Below are 14,663 nucleotides of genomic sequence, written 5' to 3'. Positions count from 1 at the left end.
TTAAAATACACATGTCATTTGTATAATAATATCCTTGAGATTCAAATTTAATTATAAAGACATTATGTTTATTGCATCCCACAACAATATAATATTTATGAATATGTAAATGTATCCTGATGAAAGCTTTTCTCATAATTCTTTATGTAAGTTTTCAAAATTTTTATTATAATATTGTACAACTTAAAAAGTTTCAATGTTTTTATAAATTAACCACTTCAAAAATGCTAAAAAATAATTTTGAAAAATCTTATTATATTATTTCCTTCAGATTTTTTTCAGATCAACGTCTAATAATAAGGCAAATAAGTTTATAGACATTTAGAATTTTTGGAGAAATCTTATAAAATTAAATAAAATTATTTTCTAAAAAAGAAGATTGTAAGATTTCTCATTTTATAAATTCTGAAGAGAAAACAAATCTGAAAAAATGTAAGACACTTTTCAGAAATCCTTATAAATGTAAGATATAAAAAATTCTTAAAAATATTAGAAATATACGAAACATTTTCGCCAGAATAAATATAATTAGAATCGATGTATCACGTGCAGTATAAATATAATGAGATATTATAATATATTATTTATATAAATTCTACACATAGATAATATCTCTTTAATACATTTTTTAGATTTTATTATAATCTTTGTGAGTCAAATGCTGAGAACTCTTCGCGTCTCGGAAGAGATAATTAATAAATTTATATCATATAATTATGTCGTCTATTCCGACGTGATTATCGTGATAATCAGAGGGTTTGACGGTTCCCAGGATTACCTGGTAAGAAAGTCATCAGATCCTAAATTCTCGCGAGCATCATCAGTGTCGACGCGCGTTTCCTTTTCCACGAAAGAGGAAAGCGGTTTCTCATCTCGGATCACCGCCATCACGAGAAACCTCCCGGAAACCGACACGGCCGGCGGCGGCACGAAAAACACGGGGAGCACTCGAGAACAATGATGTCGCGGTGGTATAGGAATTGTTCACGGTAATCGCCGGTGGACGCACTTTCTGGCGAAGTCCTTCTTCTGCGTCCGTGAGCAACAAAAGACCTGCGCCTTTCTTTACCGCGGAGATCCCGCGTTACGCTTTTAACTGGAAATTCAGGAACCCACCGCACGCGAAATATCGTGCGATATATCGCCACCGCACGCGAGATATCGTGAGCATCGCCATAAAATCTAATGCATAATGAAATCTGTTGAGTTTTTTTGGGAGGCCGAAAAAAATGTTTCCAGTCTTTCGTCTTATAAATATTTGCGGAAGTATTCTCGCTTTCAAGATAATTTCTAGAAATTTAAAAAAAGCTATAAACTGGAAACTTACAATTGTTAGTACATTTATTCTTTGATATATGAATATTCTTTACTAATTTTTTTAAACACTATAGGAAATATATTTTTGGCAATTATTTGCAAATTTATGTGGGCGTGATAAAAAAATACCAGTTTATTGGTGCCATGATTTAAGATGCTTTTATATGAATTAGAAAATTAAAAGAAATTCTTAATAAAAGTTAAAAAATAAATTTTTGCAAAAATTAAAAAAAAGTTTAACTTTGTTCCTTTTTTCCAAGACTTTCTTTTTCATCGAAAAAATAAAAAAGAACTGAAATTTTTATTTGACTTTAAGTCGGACAAGAGAGAAACATGTTATGTGAATATCTTCTAATTGTGTGTCAATCGGATTAAAAAGAAATTTAATAATGAATGAATTATCGTGGCAATAGTTTTTTAAAATACGTCGCTTCTTTCTCTCTCAGGATTCAAACATAAAAAAATGTCAAAAAAGTCAACAATCAATTTTTTAAAGTCCAAAAACAAGAATATCCTTAACCTTAGCAATTTTCCATCAAACATTTTTATTGTTCATTCCATTATGCAATGAAAAGTCACTGTAACCTGCTGTAAAAATGTTGTTTGCTTAAGAAAAATAAAGAGTATAATCGAAAAATTTTGTGCGGGGAAGCATTTTAATTAATGATTTCTCGTCGAATAAACTTAAGTAATTTCTTAGTCAATGTACGATAGCTCGAATGTGCTTTGTCACGTAACATCGTTTGCATATCAGCGAAAAAGTATCATCATTTTAAGAAGAAAGCACGGTTAAGCTTCAATTGTCGTATCATCGTAATGCTAACATTGGGACGATCGGATGGTTGAAACGGTCACGCTATGAGGAACCGAGTAAAGAAGGACTTCATCTGTTTTCCTCGGCGAGAGGTCGCGGCGAGTTCATACGAAATGTATTCACGCACGTTTCAGCCTACGTACGGGCTTACAAAGGACTCCTCGTGCACGCGGCCTTCATCGTGAAGTGCCTGCTTTCCATAAACACGGGCTTTTCGCCACTGGCGTGATGTCAAAGATCGGCAACCGCGATACCATAAATCGCCGAACGTGTTTCCGTATTTTTCCGTGCAGCGTGCACATACAGAGTATGTACTCTATGTACTCTACAAGTAGAGAGAGCGATAGTTAAATTTGAATTTTACTACAAAATGCAACTCGCGACTCAAATGTACTTGTAAATTTCTGACCAGCACTGAAATTTCCCTTGACGAAATGCTCTTGAGTTTTGCACGACGTTTCCCACTGTTCCTGGTGTGTTCTTTTAATAAACTCGAAATAAGCTATTAATATTTGACAGGCTTTTATCTTTTTCTTTCCTAAGTGATTATATCCTTCTTAAATTAGGACTGCAAATAGACGGCTAAGAAATTCAATTGCATAATTAATGTTAAGGAAATTATTAAAGCTGAACCATGTTGGTAGAACTAGTCACAAGTTCCTATATTGTACGACGCCTAATTGGTTCCTCGGCCCTCTAACTTATGAATGAAGACTATACAGGAATGAGACTGTGTAGCAAACTGATAGCTACTGCTTCGCCGAAGTATCGTAAATTGGATTTACACAATGGTAGAAATCTTGGCTGCAAGTTCCTATCCTACTCCGTCTGCAAACCATGTCTCGTGCGCAAGTAATATTCGAGGATAAAGTCCCGAGAGCACGTTTGCGTTGCATGTGAACAATCCTGCGAACCCCTTTGCGACAAACACTCCGGCGGAGAAACCTGATTCACGGCACAGATTCGTGACGATAAATCTGAGAAAGATTGAAAGAGAATTGTTTGAAAGAATTGTATATGCTCAGTGCTGTTAAAAAAAATTGATTTAATTTACTTTTATATGTATATATATATTCTATTACAGAAATAAATTAGAAATATCTATCAAGTAAATTATTAAACAGAAATGCTTTCTAATTTAATATTTTAAATAATTTGAACATATCTGTGCAATGTATGTATGTAGAACTTTAGTAAATATCGTTATTAATTAATTCTGAATTAATTAATTCTATAATCATTTCTAATTTCTAATTAATTCAAAATAATAAATAATAAATTTGAAGACAAACATTTCTGTTAAAAATTTAATGAAGTCTTTTCTTTTACAACTTTCGAAAAAAGTGTATACATACTTGTAATAATTCCGTCTTTTCGTATACCTTGTTAGAACTTTCAAGATTAAGCTGAAGCTTATTCCTGGTTCCTCAGTCAATATTTGATTTGTACAATATTATTGATTGTTTGGAGGCTATGTACTGAAAGTTTCTACAATATATTGTGCAGTTTATTCTACTGATCTTACTATTTGGCTTGCCAAAACTATTCCATCTGTAATATTTTATACATAAATACATATGTATTTTTTAATATGTATATTAAATATAGTTTTGAATATGCAGTGTATACGTTAAATGTATAGTTTGCTTGAAAATATTTTATCTAACATTTTAATAATGTCTGGTAAATATGTTTTATAATTATTTAATGAATATTAAAATAAATATAACAAAAAGTTGAGAAAGTAATAAAACACTTTAGAGAATTTAGAAACAAAAAAACAGTAAGGTCATATTACAATTAAAGTATGATATAATTAAGAATAAAACAAAATTTAATAAATAGTCTTAGTAAAATACAATCATAAGATACGATGAAGTTTCAATGTGGTCAAAATAAAAGAAACTCATAATCATATTCATCGTTCGACGGTGAGAATGAATACTATTAACAATATTATCTATAAAACCATATCTATTATATTAGTTTCAGCACTTTCTTCCATCCGCAAAATAAATATTTCTACAATGATTTCTTAAATATATTTTGATCGGAAAAGAAACGTTTCATCTACCTTATTTCAAATGAATACTTTAACTCATGTTTCCAGAGCAATGTTATACAATATTCCGGACGAACGGTTGTAAAATGTTTTTTAAACGTTTTTATATACGTTACCTGGGATCCACTCTGCCAATATTTTATTCGCGAAACACTGCACTTTAACGTGTTGCTTTCATGCACTTTTTTTTTATTCCAAACAAGATAGAGGGAGAGAGATATATATATTTATAAGCGTGCAAAGCCGTCGCAAATCGCGAGGTAGCGACAGAAAAATCCTCGGTTGAAGCCGAGCATGCGGTGCAGAAGAACAAGCGAACCGTACGACGAGATACGATGCATCGCCGTATCGATAGGGACATTTGTCTTGAAACACATTGAGAGGTGGAGAAGAGGTGAGTCGTGACCCGAGGCGCGATGTATCGACGTGCCAGCATATATCTCGCTGGACGAGCGCGAGGAAGAGGGGAAACTCTGTGTGCGCGAACGGTACACGCTTGGATTGAAATTCGCGATAATTTTCACCCTCGAAAGTGTCGATTCCATCGCTTTCATTCTCTGCGCGAACGAATATCTCGATGTGCCTCGTCTTATGCTCGCGCGCGCACGGAAATCGGATCGGTGCGTTTAGATCGAAAAGATTGGAGCGCGACTGAAAGAGTCGACCCGGCCAGCCTCGCGAAATAAATCCGGTCAGTCTAAATTCTTCGATATGCGATTGTACTATAACGTTGACTTGTTGACAACGAGAGCGGCTGAATTAACGCCGGGAACATCGTAGATATATTTAAAATTTTAGAGGAAAAGGCGCGCTCATTGGACCGAAGAAATAAAGTTGTATCTGCAAACTTGCTCGCAAAGTTTTAGCAGTGTGCTGGGAAAACAAAAAAAAAGCTTTTATCTGTGACGTAACGAAATAATTATCTTATTTCAAGTGAAGCTGTATATAAAAGTTAAACATTGTTTGCTCTTTTTACATTTACTGCACAAAAAGTATTTCTTATAAATACTTTTATAGATATATTTTTGTAATAAATATGAGTTTATTTCAAATTTTCCCCAGCGCTACACAGAAAGAATTTTCTCTGAAAAATTATTTTTAAAATTGTGGTAATTGTGAGACAATTTCGAAGAATTTACAAAATTTACTAAAATTTTAATAAAATTTTGGCAAAATTTTAGTAAGTGTGTTTTGTTAGAAATATATTAAAATTTTATTAAAATTTTAGTAAATTTTGTTAAAAGTAAAATTCTTCGAGATTTACGTTAATTGTCTCACAATGACTACGATTTTAAGAGTAATGTTTAAGAGAAAATTCTCTCCGTGTAAAAGTACAAAAATTTGATAAGCAATTTTATGCCAAATTAATTTTATAGTTTTAATTGTTTCCGTTAGCGTCAATTTTTACGCACGCCGCCAAGATTTCTGCTCTCCCATTAGAAGACGCATTATAAGATTTGCAAAGTGCTTGCTCACTTTTCGCGTGAATCACTTTTAAAACATTTGAATTAAAAAAAATCACAAGATACTTATTAAATGTTATAATTAAATTGCAAAACCGTCTCAGGTAAAAGTTATGTAGCAATCACAAGATAAAATGGAGACGTACTTCAGTTGCACGAGTGCTCTTTTTCTCTAACAGAATATTTATTTTGCTAGCCAAAACTATTAATAATAATCGTTAAAAATACCCAATTAAATGTACTTCACAAATCCACTTAGCAGACTGACATACGTTAATGTATTCTAAGAACTTTTACTATCTCGCAATGCGGTCCCTTTTCCACGTATATTAATTTACTTTCAATAATACATTACTACGCTAGATGCCCGGAAATTAAAATGGCAAACGTGCTTCCACAACAATCTCTCGTGAAAATCTCGTGATCATTTCTCTCGCAAGCGGGAATTACGCGGTCTCATAATGGCCATCTAAATAACGAGATAATAGATACACGACTGTGGATGTTTTATATATATACATATAATTTTCCGATCGTATCTGTATAGTGCGCGTCTCTCTAGCTTGCGCGCAGAAATGGAAACGAATGGCCTGCGAAACCAAGGGACATTCCTTGAATTGCTCGACTGCATCGCACACAGGCGGCTGGAAAAGGAACGAAAAAAAAGAGGAGGGAAAAAAGTGAAAGAGAATACGGCGGGCACGCAGAAAGCGGAAATTCATTGCGGAATTTGCATGGAAGAGGACGGGCATTTCCGAGATAATGCGCCATTCCTCAGCGACGCGATGCCCGGGCGCGAATTTTACAAATGCAACACGTTCCTCCGCGAAACGAAAGATCTCGCCGTTGCGCGAGACATCGCGTAACTAAAATTCATTAATATTAGAACCGCCAGTGTCTTTTTTCATCCTTAATTAACGACTTTTTCCTTTTTCAATTTTTTTTGTTTCAAAAGACACAGTAGAGTTTCGCGCCAAGTGAACGCGTTACTCTGGACAGAATATTTTGAAAATATGTATACATAACATCAATAATTCTAATGGTAGAAATAATATTAATAATACAAAAAAACAATCGGGATTATTTGCAAAATCAAAAAATATATAAATGTATTTATGATGTATGTGAATAGCATCACCCATTCTTGTGTTAAAAATTAGTTATCTTTAATGCTTTTGAAAATGACATAGGTCGCCTAAACCTACTTATTTCTTGGAAACTAAACATTGCATTGTAATAAGAATATAATCTGATAATTAAAGAGATAATTTCTTTAATTAGATAATTAAAGAAAAAAAACTCATAGTTCAAACATTCGATTTTATGAAAACTATTATAAAATCTGAAACAATACTGTAAAAATTACTATACCATCTGATAGAAGACACTTTTTAATTTACATTTACATGTTTTTAAAATTTTATCTTTAGTTTTTGTTTAAATAATATTCCAAAATAGAGTAATGTGCCAGTATATTAATGTACCTTTCTTTGCACACCCACTCGCGCGCACATTACTTGTCTTTTTTCTCATATTTTATCAGACGTGTCGAATAAAGACGCGTTCCTATTCCATTTTCATCCATTTCGGATGAAAATGCAAAAGAAGAGCGGTAGCGAGAATGCCGGAGGGAACAATCTCGAACCGGTGGATTTTCGGCCAGGTAGAACTTGGTTGAAAGTATCGGCGTTCAGACAGCTAAGGGCAGTGACTCCCGGGATCGCAATCTTGCTTGGCAGATCTGTCTGGACCCTTGAGCCCAAGGGCGTATTATGACCTAACTTCTTGCGGCGAAGGGTTCCCAAATTAACGGACTCGAATGGTTAGAGGTATCGTCTTACTCACGGTACCGTCAAATTTAATCGTTAGGAATTTGATGTGTGTGTGTGTGTGTGTGTTTGTGTGTGAGTTCTTAAGCAGATTCTTCTGGGAATATTATTTCATATTTGATATTCAAACTTGGTATTCATTATTTCATGTTTAAATTTTATTTTATTTTATCTTATTTGTTTAAATATATATTTAAAAAAGTGAAAAAATTCGTCTTGTCTGTTACAATGATGTCTCAATATTCTTTTATTTCGTTTTCTGAACTTTTAAAGTCTAATTAACGTGTTAAACATCATAAAAATTCAAGATTTCGAATAGTATAATTTTAATATATAGAATTATAAATACAATTCTAACAATTATGTATATTCGTATTACGTACAAAATAAATGAAAGAATCGCGGGAAATATTTTTCACTTTTTATTTATGTGTACATGGCAAAGTTTTACCGAAGTAAAGTTCAAAGTCAATTTGTTAAATCCAAAATATATAATACGCGAACAAAATAACATCTGCATCTAGCTAAACCTTTAGATACTTTAACAAAGTCGTATGCAAAATATTAATATTATAATCCTACATGGATTCACCTGCGAATGCTTACAGTGAACTTTTCTTCACTTTAAAAGGTTTTCAATTAATATTCACGTGACACACATTGCTACTATTGCGAAAATTCTTTGCAGACGTGCTGAAAATTATCCTTTCCATATTTTTCCTGGCGAACCGTATCGTTCGTTCGCTGTAATGAAATTGAAACTTTGATTTCTCAAGATATTTCCGTTGCGCACGGGAGTCGGGATAAGAGATCCACTCTTACCCGCCGGGGATCAACCGCTTTAAAAGCATCCTCGTCTCCCGGGCAGGGATGTTTCCCATCGACGTGAGCAACGTTGAAGCAACGTCCTCCTTGAGTCTCGACGTTCTTCTTTTTCATTATTCATATCGTGCCCCCAGCACGCGGCGCACGTTCCCCGTCCTCACTGCCACATCTTATGTCGCCCGTGTTCGCCCCGCGAAAGCAAAACGCGACGTCGTCGTCGTCGTGGGGATTTGCTCGTGCGTAAATATCGCGTTGGATTTCATAGGGAGCAAGTTGGAAACTCCCAAGGCGAAAGCACTTTCTTTTTCTAAGGCGCTCAGACCCGTTTGGGTTACGAATGCGAACGGCGCTCCCCAGACTCGACGAAAAAGAAAATCTACATTTGCTTTCCTTCTGCTTGGTTTCTCAGTTGCAAAACGATTCTGGTTCCTTTGCATATAACTATTCCCCGGGTCACTCGCGTTTACCTCCGTTTACGGATGAAAAACCCACACGGAGAAAATTTTATCTTATTGTTATAGAATTTATCCTCCAAACCCGTGCGGTAGTCGGGCAACATGGACCTCGAAGAATTTTAGTACAACATAACATAAAATAGATTAAATTTTACTAAAATCATAGTAAAACTCTTTGAAGTTCGTGTCGTCTCGTGACTGCCAGTAATTTGGGGGAGAGAAAATTCTCAAAGGAAATTCTCCCCGTGCTCCCAGTCGCATTCATCAAAGGCAGGCGCAAAATGCTGCGCGCGTCGAGCACGGGTCTTCCGCGACTCCCGAAGTTAAAGTCGACGTCGAACTTATATCGCACAATGAGCTGGGGATACCGAGACGCTTAACGACGCTGCTTAGGAAACCGGATCGTTCCACTCGTCGCAAGGAGAAGAAGGGTTCAGCGGACGGTAAATAATGGCCGGTGAATATGCATATTTATCAAAATACTATTCGATACGGATGGACGCGCGCGGGCGTGCGTGTCGGGCGTAAATGGGGAATCGCTGTTCGTCCATTCGGAATTGAAGCAGAGCAGAGACGCGGCTACGGTGGAGATACGAGACTCAAAGTGGTCCCCAGGTATCGGAACAACCGGAGCAGATGTTATCTCGCGCCGCACACCTATGCAACAGAATTACGTAGAACGCGGATATAATAGAAGAGAAGTATATATACGATATCCGGAGTTACGAGGAGTCCGTCTCGTCTCGTCGAGTAAGTTAAAAGTATCGCGAGGCGATTTGCGTCCTTTTTAGAAATCCGATCCTTTCGAGGGTAAATATTAAATCGTGTCTAATCAAATAGATGAATACGCAAACGAAAGTAAATATTGCGACGGTAAATACTCTCTATTCTTCTTGTTCGTTTGCGCGTATCTTTGGACACGGTTCATAACGCTGGCGGAATTTTCAGGAAGTCCAAGGTGGAAGCTTTTTTACTTATTTCTAGAATAAAATCTCCAACGAGATTACAAATTACAGTTATCGTTCGCGAATCGCAGGGAAGTATCTCGTTACTTGTAACAAAGTTGTGGTTAGAATTACTTTTTTTTCAATAATTCAAGAAATGATAAACCCATAGTTTATACATTTATGAGTTCTCCTATATAAAATTTATATAAGATTTAAAAACAAATTCTTCAAAAGAGCGAGATTGAAATTTGTATAACTTTTTTTTACAAGTTGCATAATTAAACAATAGAGAGTATAAATTGTTAGATTATTCTATGTTTGTGTATGTTTTCAAAATGTTTTTATTTTGCAAATTGCATAATTTAAACAGAGAGTATATCATTAATACTTTTTATTATTTTAGATCATTTTACGTGGTTGTGGCTTCCTAAAATGTTTTATTTATATTTTTCTCTTTTGCATTTTCTTATAATTCTTTCCTCTCATAATATAATTTTTTAATCCTTACAATCCTTTTATTTTTAAAGTGTTCAATTCTTTTCATTCTATAAACTTCGTTGTTTAATCAATATTATGTCAGTTTTGGGGTTCAATTTCATTAATATCTATTATTGGTTGTGTAAAAACATTAATTACTACAAAATATAAAACAACTTTTTTGTTTAAGAAATATTATCCAAAAATATACTAGTGTGCTATTTTTGGTGACCCTTCTTCAACTATAACTGATCACTTCTACAAAAACCATTAACTTTCTCAATCCCGGCGAATCGTATCTTCATCAAATAACAATATCATCGTTATTTGATACCGGAGTAAAACGAATGCGAGCGAATTATGATTGATATCGTCGCATTAAGGGTCCATTACGCGAGGAGGGCAATTGTACTTATGCTAATTAGCTCGTATTATTTCAACGGGTACCTAACATCGCCCGGCGGCGATCGGGGTGTGGCTGCGACGATCTTTCCCGATGGGTAATTAAGGCTACGTCTGGCTACAAGTAGCGCGGCCATTTATTAGCCTACCACGGCGGCGTTCCGTCGTCGAAACGCTAGCTGCTATTAAGTGGAAATGCAATCGATAATCCCTCCGTGGTCCGCGGCGGTCGGACGTACAGCCGATAAGTCTGCCTGAGCCGATTTTGTTTTGGTCAAATATTTGCTCGCCGATAACCCTAATTTATCGCGCGCGGAGTAACGTAAGATATTTGCAAATACAGGGATTTACGACGAAGGGGGAGAGGGAGGGGAAAGGCGCAGGCTCGGGTTAAATCCAAATTCTCAAATATTGGCTTTTAAAGGAGAAATAAACAACTTGATTAATATAAAACGTAGATCATATTACAAATTGATACGATAATTTTAAACGCACATCAGCACCTAAGATGTTTGAAGGGCGATAGATAGATATACATCTATTTTTTTTAATAGTATACTCAATCGGCGGTACGTAAACTGGAAAAATATAATTGTTAAAACTCATTTGTATAAAGTCTGTGTAACTATATAATTATGGTTAAGGCCTTATTTAATTATAAATTAATAGTTAAGCAAATAATGTGGCCGTGGTAATACAAACTTTATTAATAAATAGTAGTTGCAACTAAAATTGTAAAGTTGCAAAAACTATAACATAGTTTATTGAACTACGTGTAATGGTTCTATGAATAAAACTTTTATTAGTTTTCACTTTATAGTTGCTATATGACTATAGAATTTTTCTCCGAGTGTTCCAACGTTAACATACTATTTTAAAACTTTCTTAGATCAGTTAGAATAATTAAACTAACCCTATTTTCTTATGTCAAAAAGTCTCATTAAATACCATTTTAAACTATTGACATTTTAATAATGAAAACCGTACTAGAATTAGCAATTGAATAAAAATTCACTCGTAGTATTCTAGGGTGAAATAATTTCGCGAACCGTGGCATTTTCTTGAACTTACATCCTCCGAGCTTAATTAACCCTGCGCTTGCTGCGCCTGCATGCATGATTTAAGCGAGTTTTTGCAGACTTCACTGTTACTTTCGTCCGTGATATTAGCCGGGCTAATAAAGAAATGCTTCCTGCATTTTACGCAAAGTACGCGCTGCCGTTTCGTAGCCTTTTACGGGGGAAAAAACGGCGTGGAAGCCGTGAATAGCTGGTAATAGCGCGTCGCGGCCCGCATAATTTTCAATTTCAGCCCGCCCTTCCCTGCAATCAGGCGCGAGAGGAATCCGACGACTTAAACGACGCACACACGCATACACGTACGCGAAGAAAAAAAAGGAAAGAACGAGAGAGGGGTCATTACGTCGAAAAACGAGCTCGCGAGCGCGCTGCACGCTCGATCTAACGTTTCTTGTCGCGTTCTCGGTAAAAAAAAAAAAAAAAATCGAGCGGTTTCTTACCGATGCTGCGCCACTGGACGTCCGCGCCGGGCGCACTTTTTAATGGCACCGATGGGCGAGCAGGGGCCCCTTCGATCTCCCTTCGCCCCCTTTTCCACCTTCTAACCGGTCACCGAGGACCAAACGGGGTTCGGTTCACGCATCTGCATATAAATCATTGGCCGGACAGGCTTAAGAAACCCAGCGGGCTGTAATGCCGACTCGCCAATAACCGCGAAACATCGCCTTCGGTTTCTTCCGAGGGTACCACTAAAAACACAGCTCCCACATGGACGGGTCGGCAGCGCCGGCGGGTACGGGAAGAAGAAAGGGACAAAAAGGATACCAAGAGAGAAAGAAGGAGAGAGAATGGGAGAGAGGACCAGAAGGGTGCCGCGGAGTCTGACACGGGATGCGACTTCCCTGTCGCGTAAATTCTCGCGCGCCCTCTAACTTCGGGACCACAACCGGATTCTCCGCTGTAACAGTGTCTCGCGAGCATGAGCACCCCCCAATTTCCTCTTTTAGGAAAATTACAAGGTTCAAGGTTCTTTTCATTACCTTAGCCTCTAAAGTCTCCAGCTGCGCCATTCTGGGTTCCAACAGCTGCTGCTGGGCGCCAACTCCAGTGTGCAACGCGGTCTGAAACAATTACTTAGATTAGAGTGAGAGCATTAATTGACGCCTGTAGTTTTTAATTATGATTTTTATTAATTTGTGTATTATAAGTGTTATAATAGTATAAGGGGTATTCTTGCTTTTGGATTTCAAAAAATTATTTATTATTTTTTTAACATTCTTTAAAAATAGTATAAGCTTAGCAAGAGAAAAAAGAGAGAGAGAGCAAGTTAAAAATAAGAGACAAAAATTTCTATTAACGCGTCAATCGTTTACAGAACTTTAATCGTGATTTTTCTCAAAATAACATTTTTCGAAATTGTTGCTACGACTTATCTAGTTTTAATCCAATTAAAAGTTTTTAGGAGATATACAACATTTTCCTTATTCAAATTATAATGAAATAAGAATTCCAATTTTTTAATTCTTTCAGTAAGAAAAAGGCTTAATAAGAAGTGTGGAGAAATTAGAGGGGAAAGAGAGTCAATAAAAAAAACGCAAAGTTAAAAGACAGTCATTTAATTAGTTTAAAAATTTATACAGACTATCACAAAATGATAAGTTTTATTCTCTCGTCTGCGCTACTTGCTTTTTATCTCGTAGTAACTTCCTTCATCCATTTTATACTCTTTTATGATTATTGAGTCTATAAATACAGTATAAAAAAAGTATAATAATAAAGAAGAATTCCTCGACTTTCCTTTTTTTGCCGTGCCATTAACAAGAAATGGTACGATCGAGGGAAAGCCTGATACTTCTCCCTAGGCTTAAGTTCTTACTCACCCACGATATTTGATATGACCCTCGAGATATTACATACACTCTATATTCACCAATATCTCAGCCGCGCCATTGTAAAGGGCTTCGCGCCGATCTCGGTAATAAAAGGAGGAAAGTTATTCGCAAACCGCGACCTTCCGAGTCTTCGCCGAGGCGTAAGCTAATACCCGTGGCGGCCGTAATGTTATCTAAGGACAATGGGATTTTCAACGGCGGGAATACCTCCCCGTTGCGGATTATTACGGCAATTATTATTACCACCGCACTCGTCAGCCGTGGCTGAAGTCGAGAATATACCGATCGTCTCTCACCTTAGTTGACGCGAATGTACATAGTATTTTAAGCACACGATGTAATCGATACGTACAGAACATTAATGGCAGTACTCGCAAGTTTTAATTGTAATTAATGTGCACGACCGTACGACAAATTAATATATATTAATTTGTTAAAATATATATTAAGAAGAAATTCGTCGAGAAAAAAGAATTCATACAATTATATTAATAATTTTAAGTGATTACCAAAGAATTATGACTTCCAATCAATTTAACACTTAAATCTATTATTTTATAAAAATAAAAAAGAGTAATGAATTTTAATAATATTTCCTGACGAACAGTTATACTTGTATTTCTAATTACTTTGCGTTAAAACATCAATTTTTGTTAACACTACAGACTACTTTCGCAAGAGAAGAAATGATATGCGGATGAAGTTTCTCGCGTATCATTATAAAAGTATAATTTTTATTAAAAAAGCTATTTTCTTCTCAAAATAATTTCCCGGAATCTTTTACACGGAAGAAATTCAGATCGCGATCATGGTGCAATCATGGCACTTGGCGATTCCATAGACGATGGAAAGCAACTCTGCGGTTACCAACAGATTTACTATTAAATAAAAATTTAAGAAAATAGCTAAGATAATGGGCGAACAAAGACCACCTTCGAAAGTCCTTACGATTTCATCTAACGTTAATTGATGTTTTGCGACACAAAGTGTTAAAGATTAGTTTTCATTGCGTTTCCACGCCTAGAGGTACGGGATCTTAAAAGATGAGAAACGATGGCGTCACAGATAAAAAAAAATTTGCTATAAAAAAAAAAAGAATCTCCGAGATAGCTTTCTGTGGTATTTACTTGCGCGAAAGATACGACAAGTGTAAGAAGGGAA

At 35.8% G+C, this 14,663-nt stretch overlaps 1 protein-coding gene across 1 annotated transcript in view; it reads right to left on the bottom strand.

The window, feature by feature from the left end:
- Window positions 1-14,663, bottom strand: part of LOC105830436 — a 95,817-nt gene that overhangs the window by 20,855 nt on the left and 60,299 nt on the right. The window contains exon 4 of the mRNA XM_036290340.1: window positions 12,651-12,731. Coding sequence (XP_036146233.1) covers window positions 12,651-12,731 — 81 coding nt within the window. The remainder of the gene's footprint in view (window positions 1-12,650; window positions 12,732-14,663) is intronic.

Source organism: Monomorium pharaonis, chromosome 7, assembly GCF_013373865.1.
Source record: "Monomorium pharaonis isolate MP-MQ-018 chromosome 7, ASM1337386v2, whole genome shotgun sequence".
NCBI lineage: Eukaryota > Metazoa > Arthropoda > Insecta > Hymenoptera > Formicidae > Monomorium > Monomorium pharaonis.
Note: the sequence above shows the minus strand (reverse complement) of the source record. Positions and strands in the feature narration are given on the sequence as shown.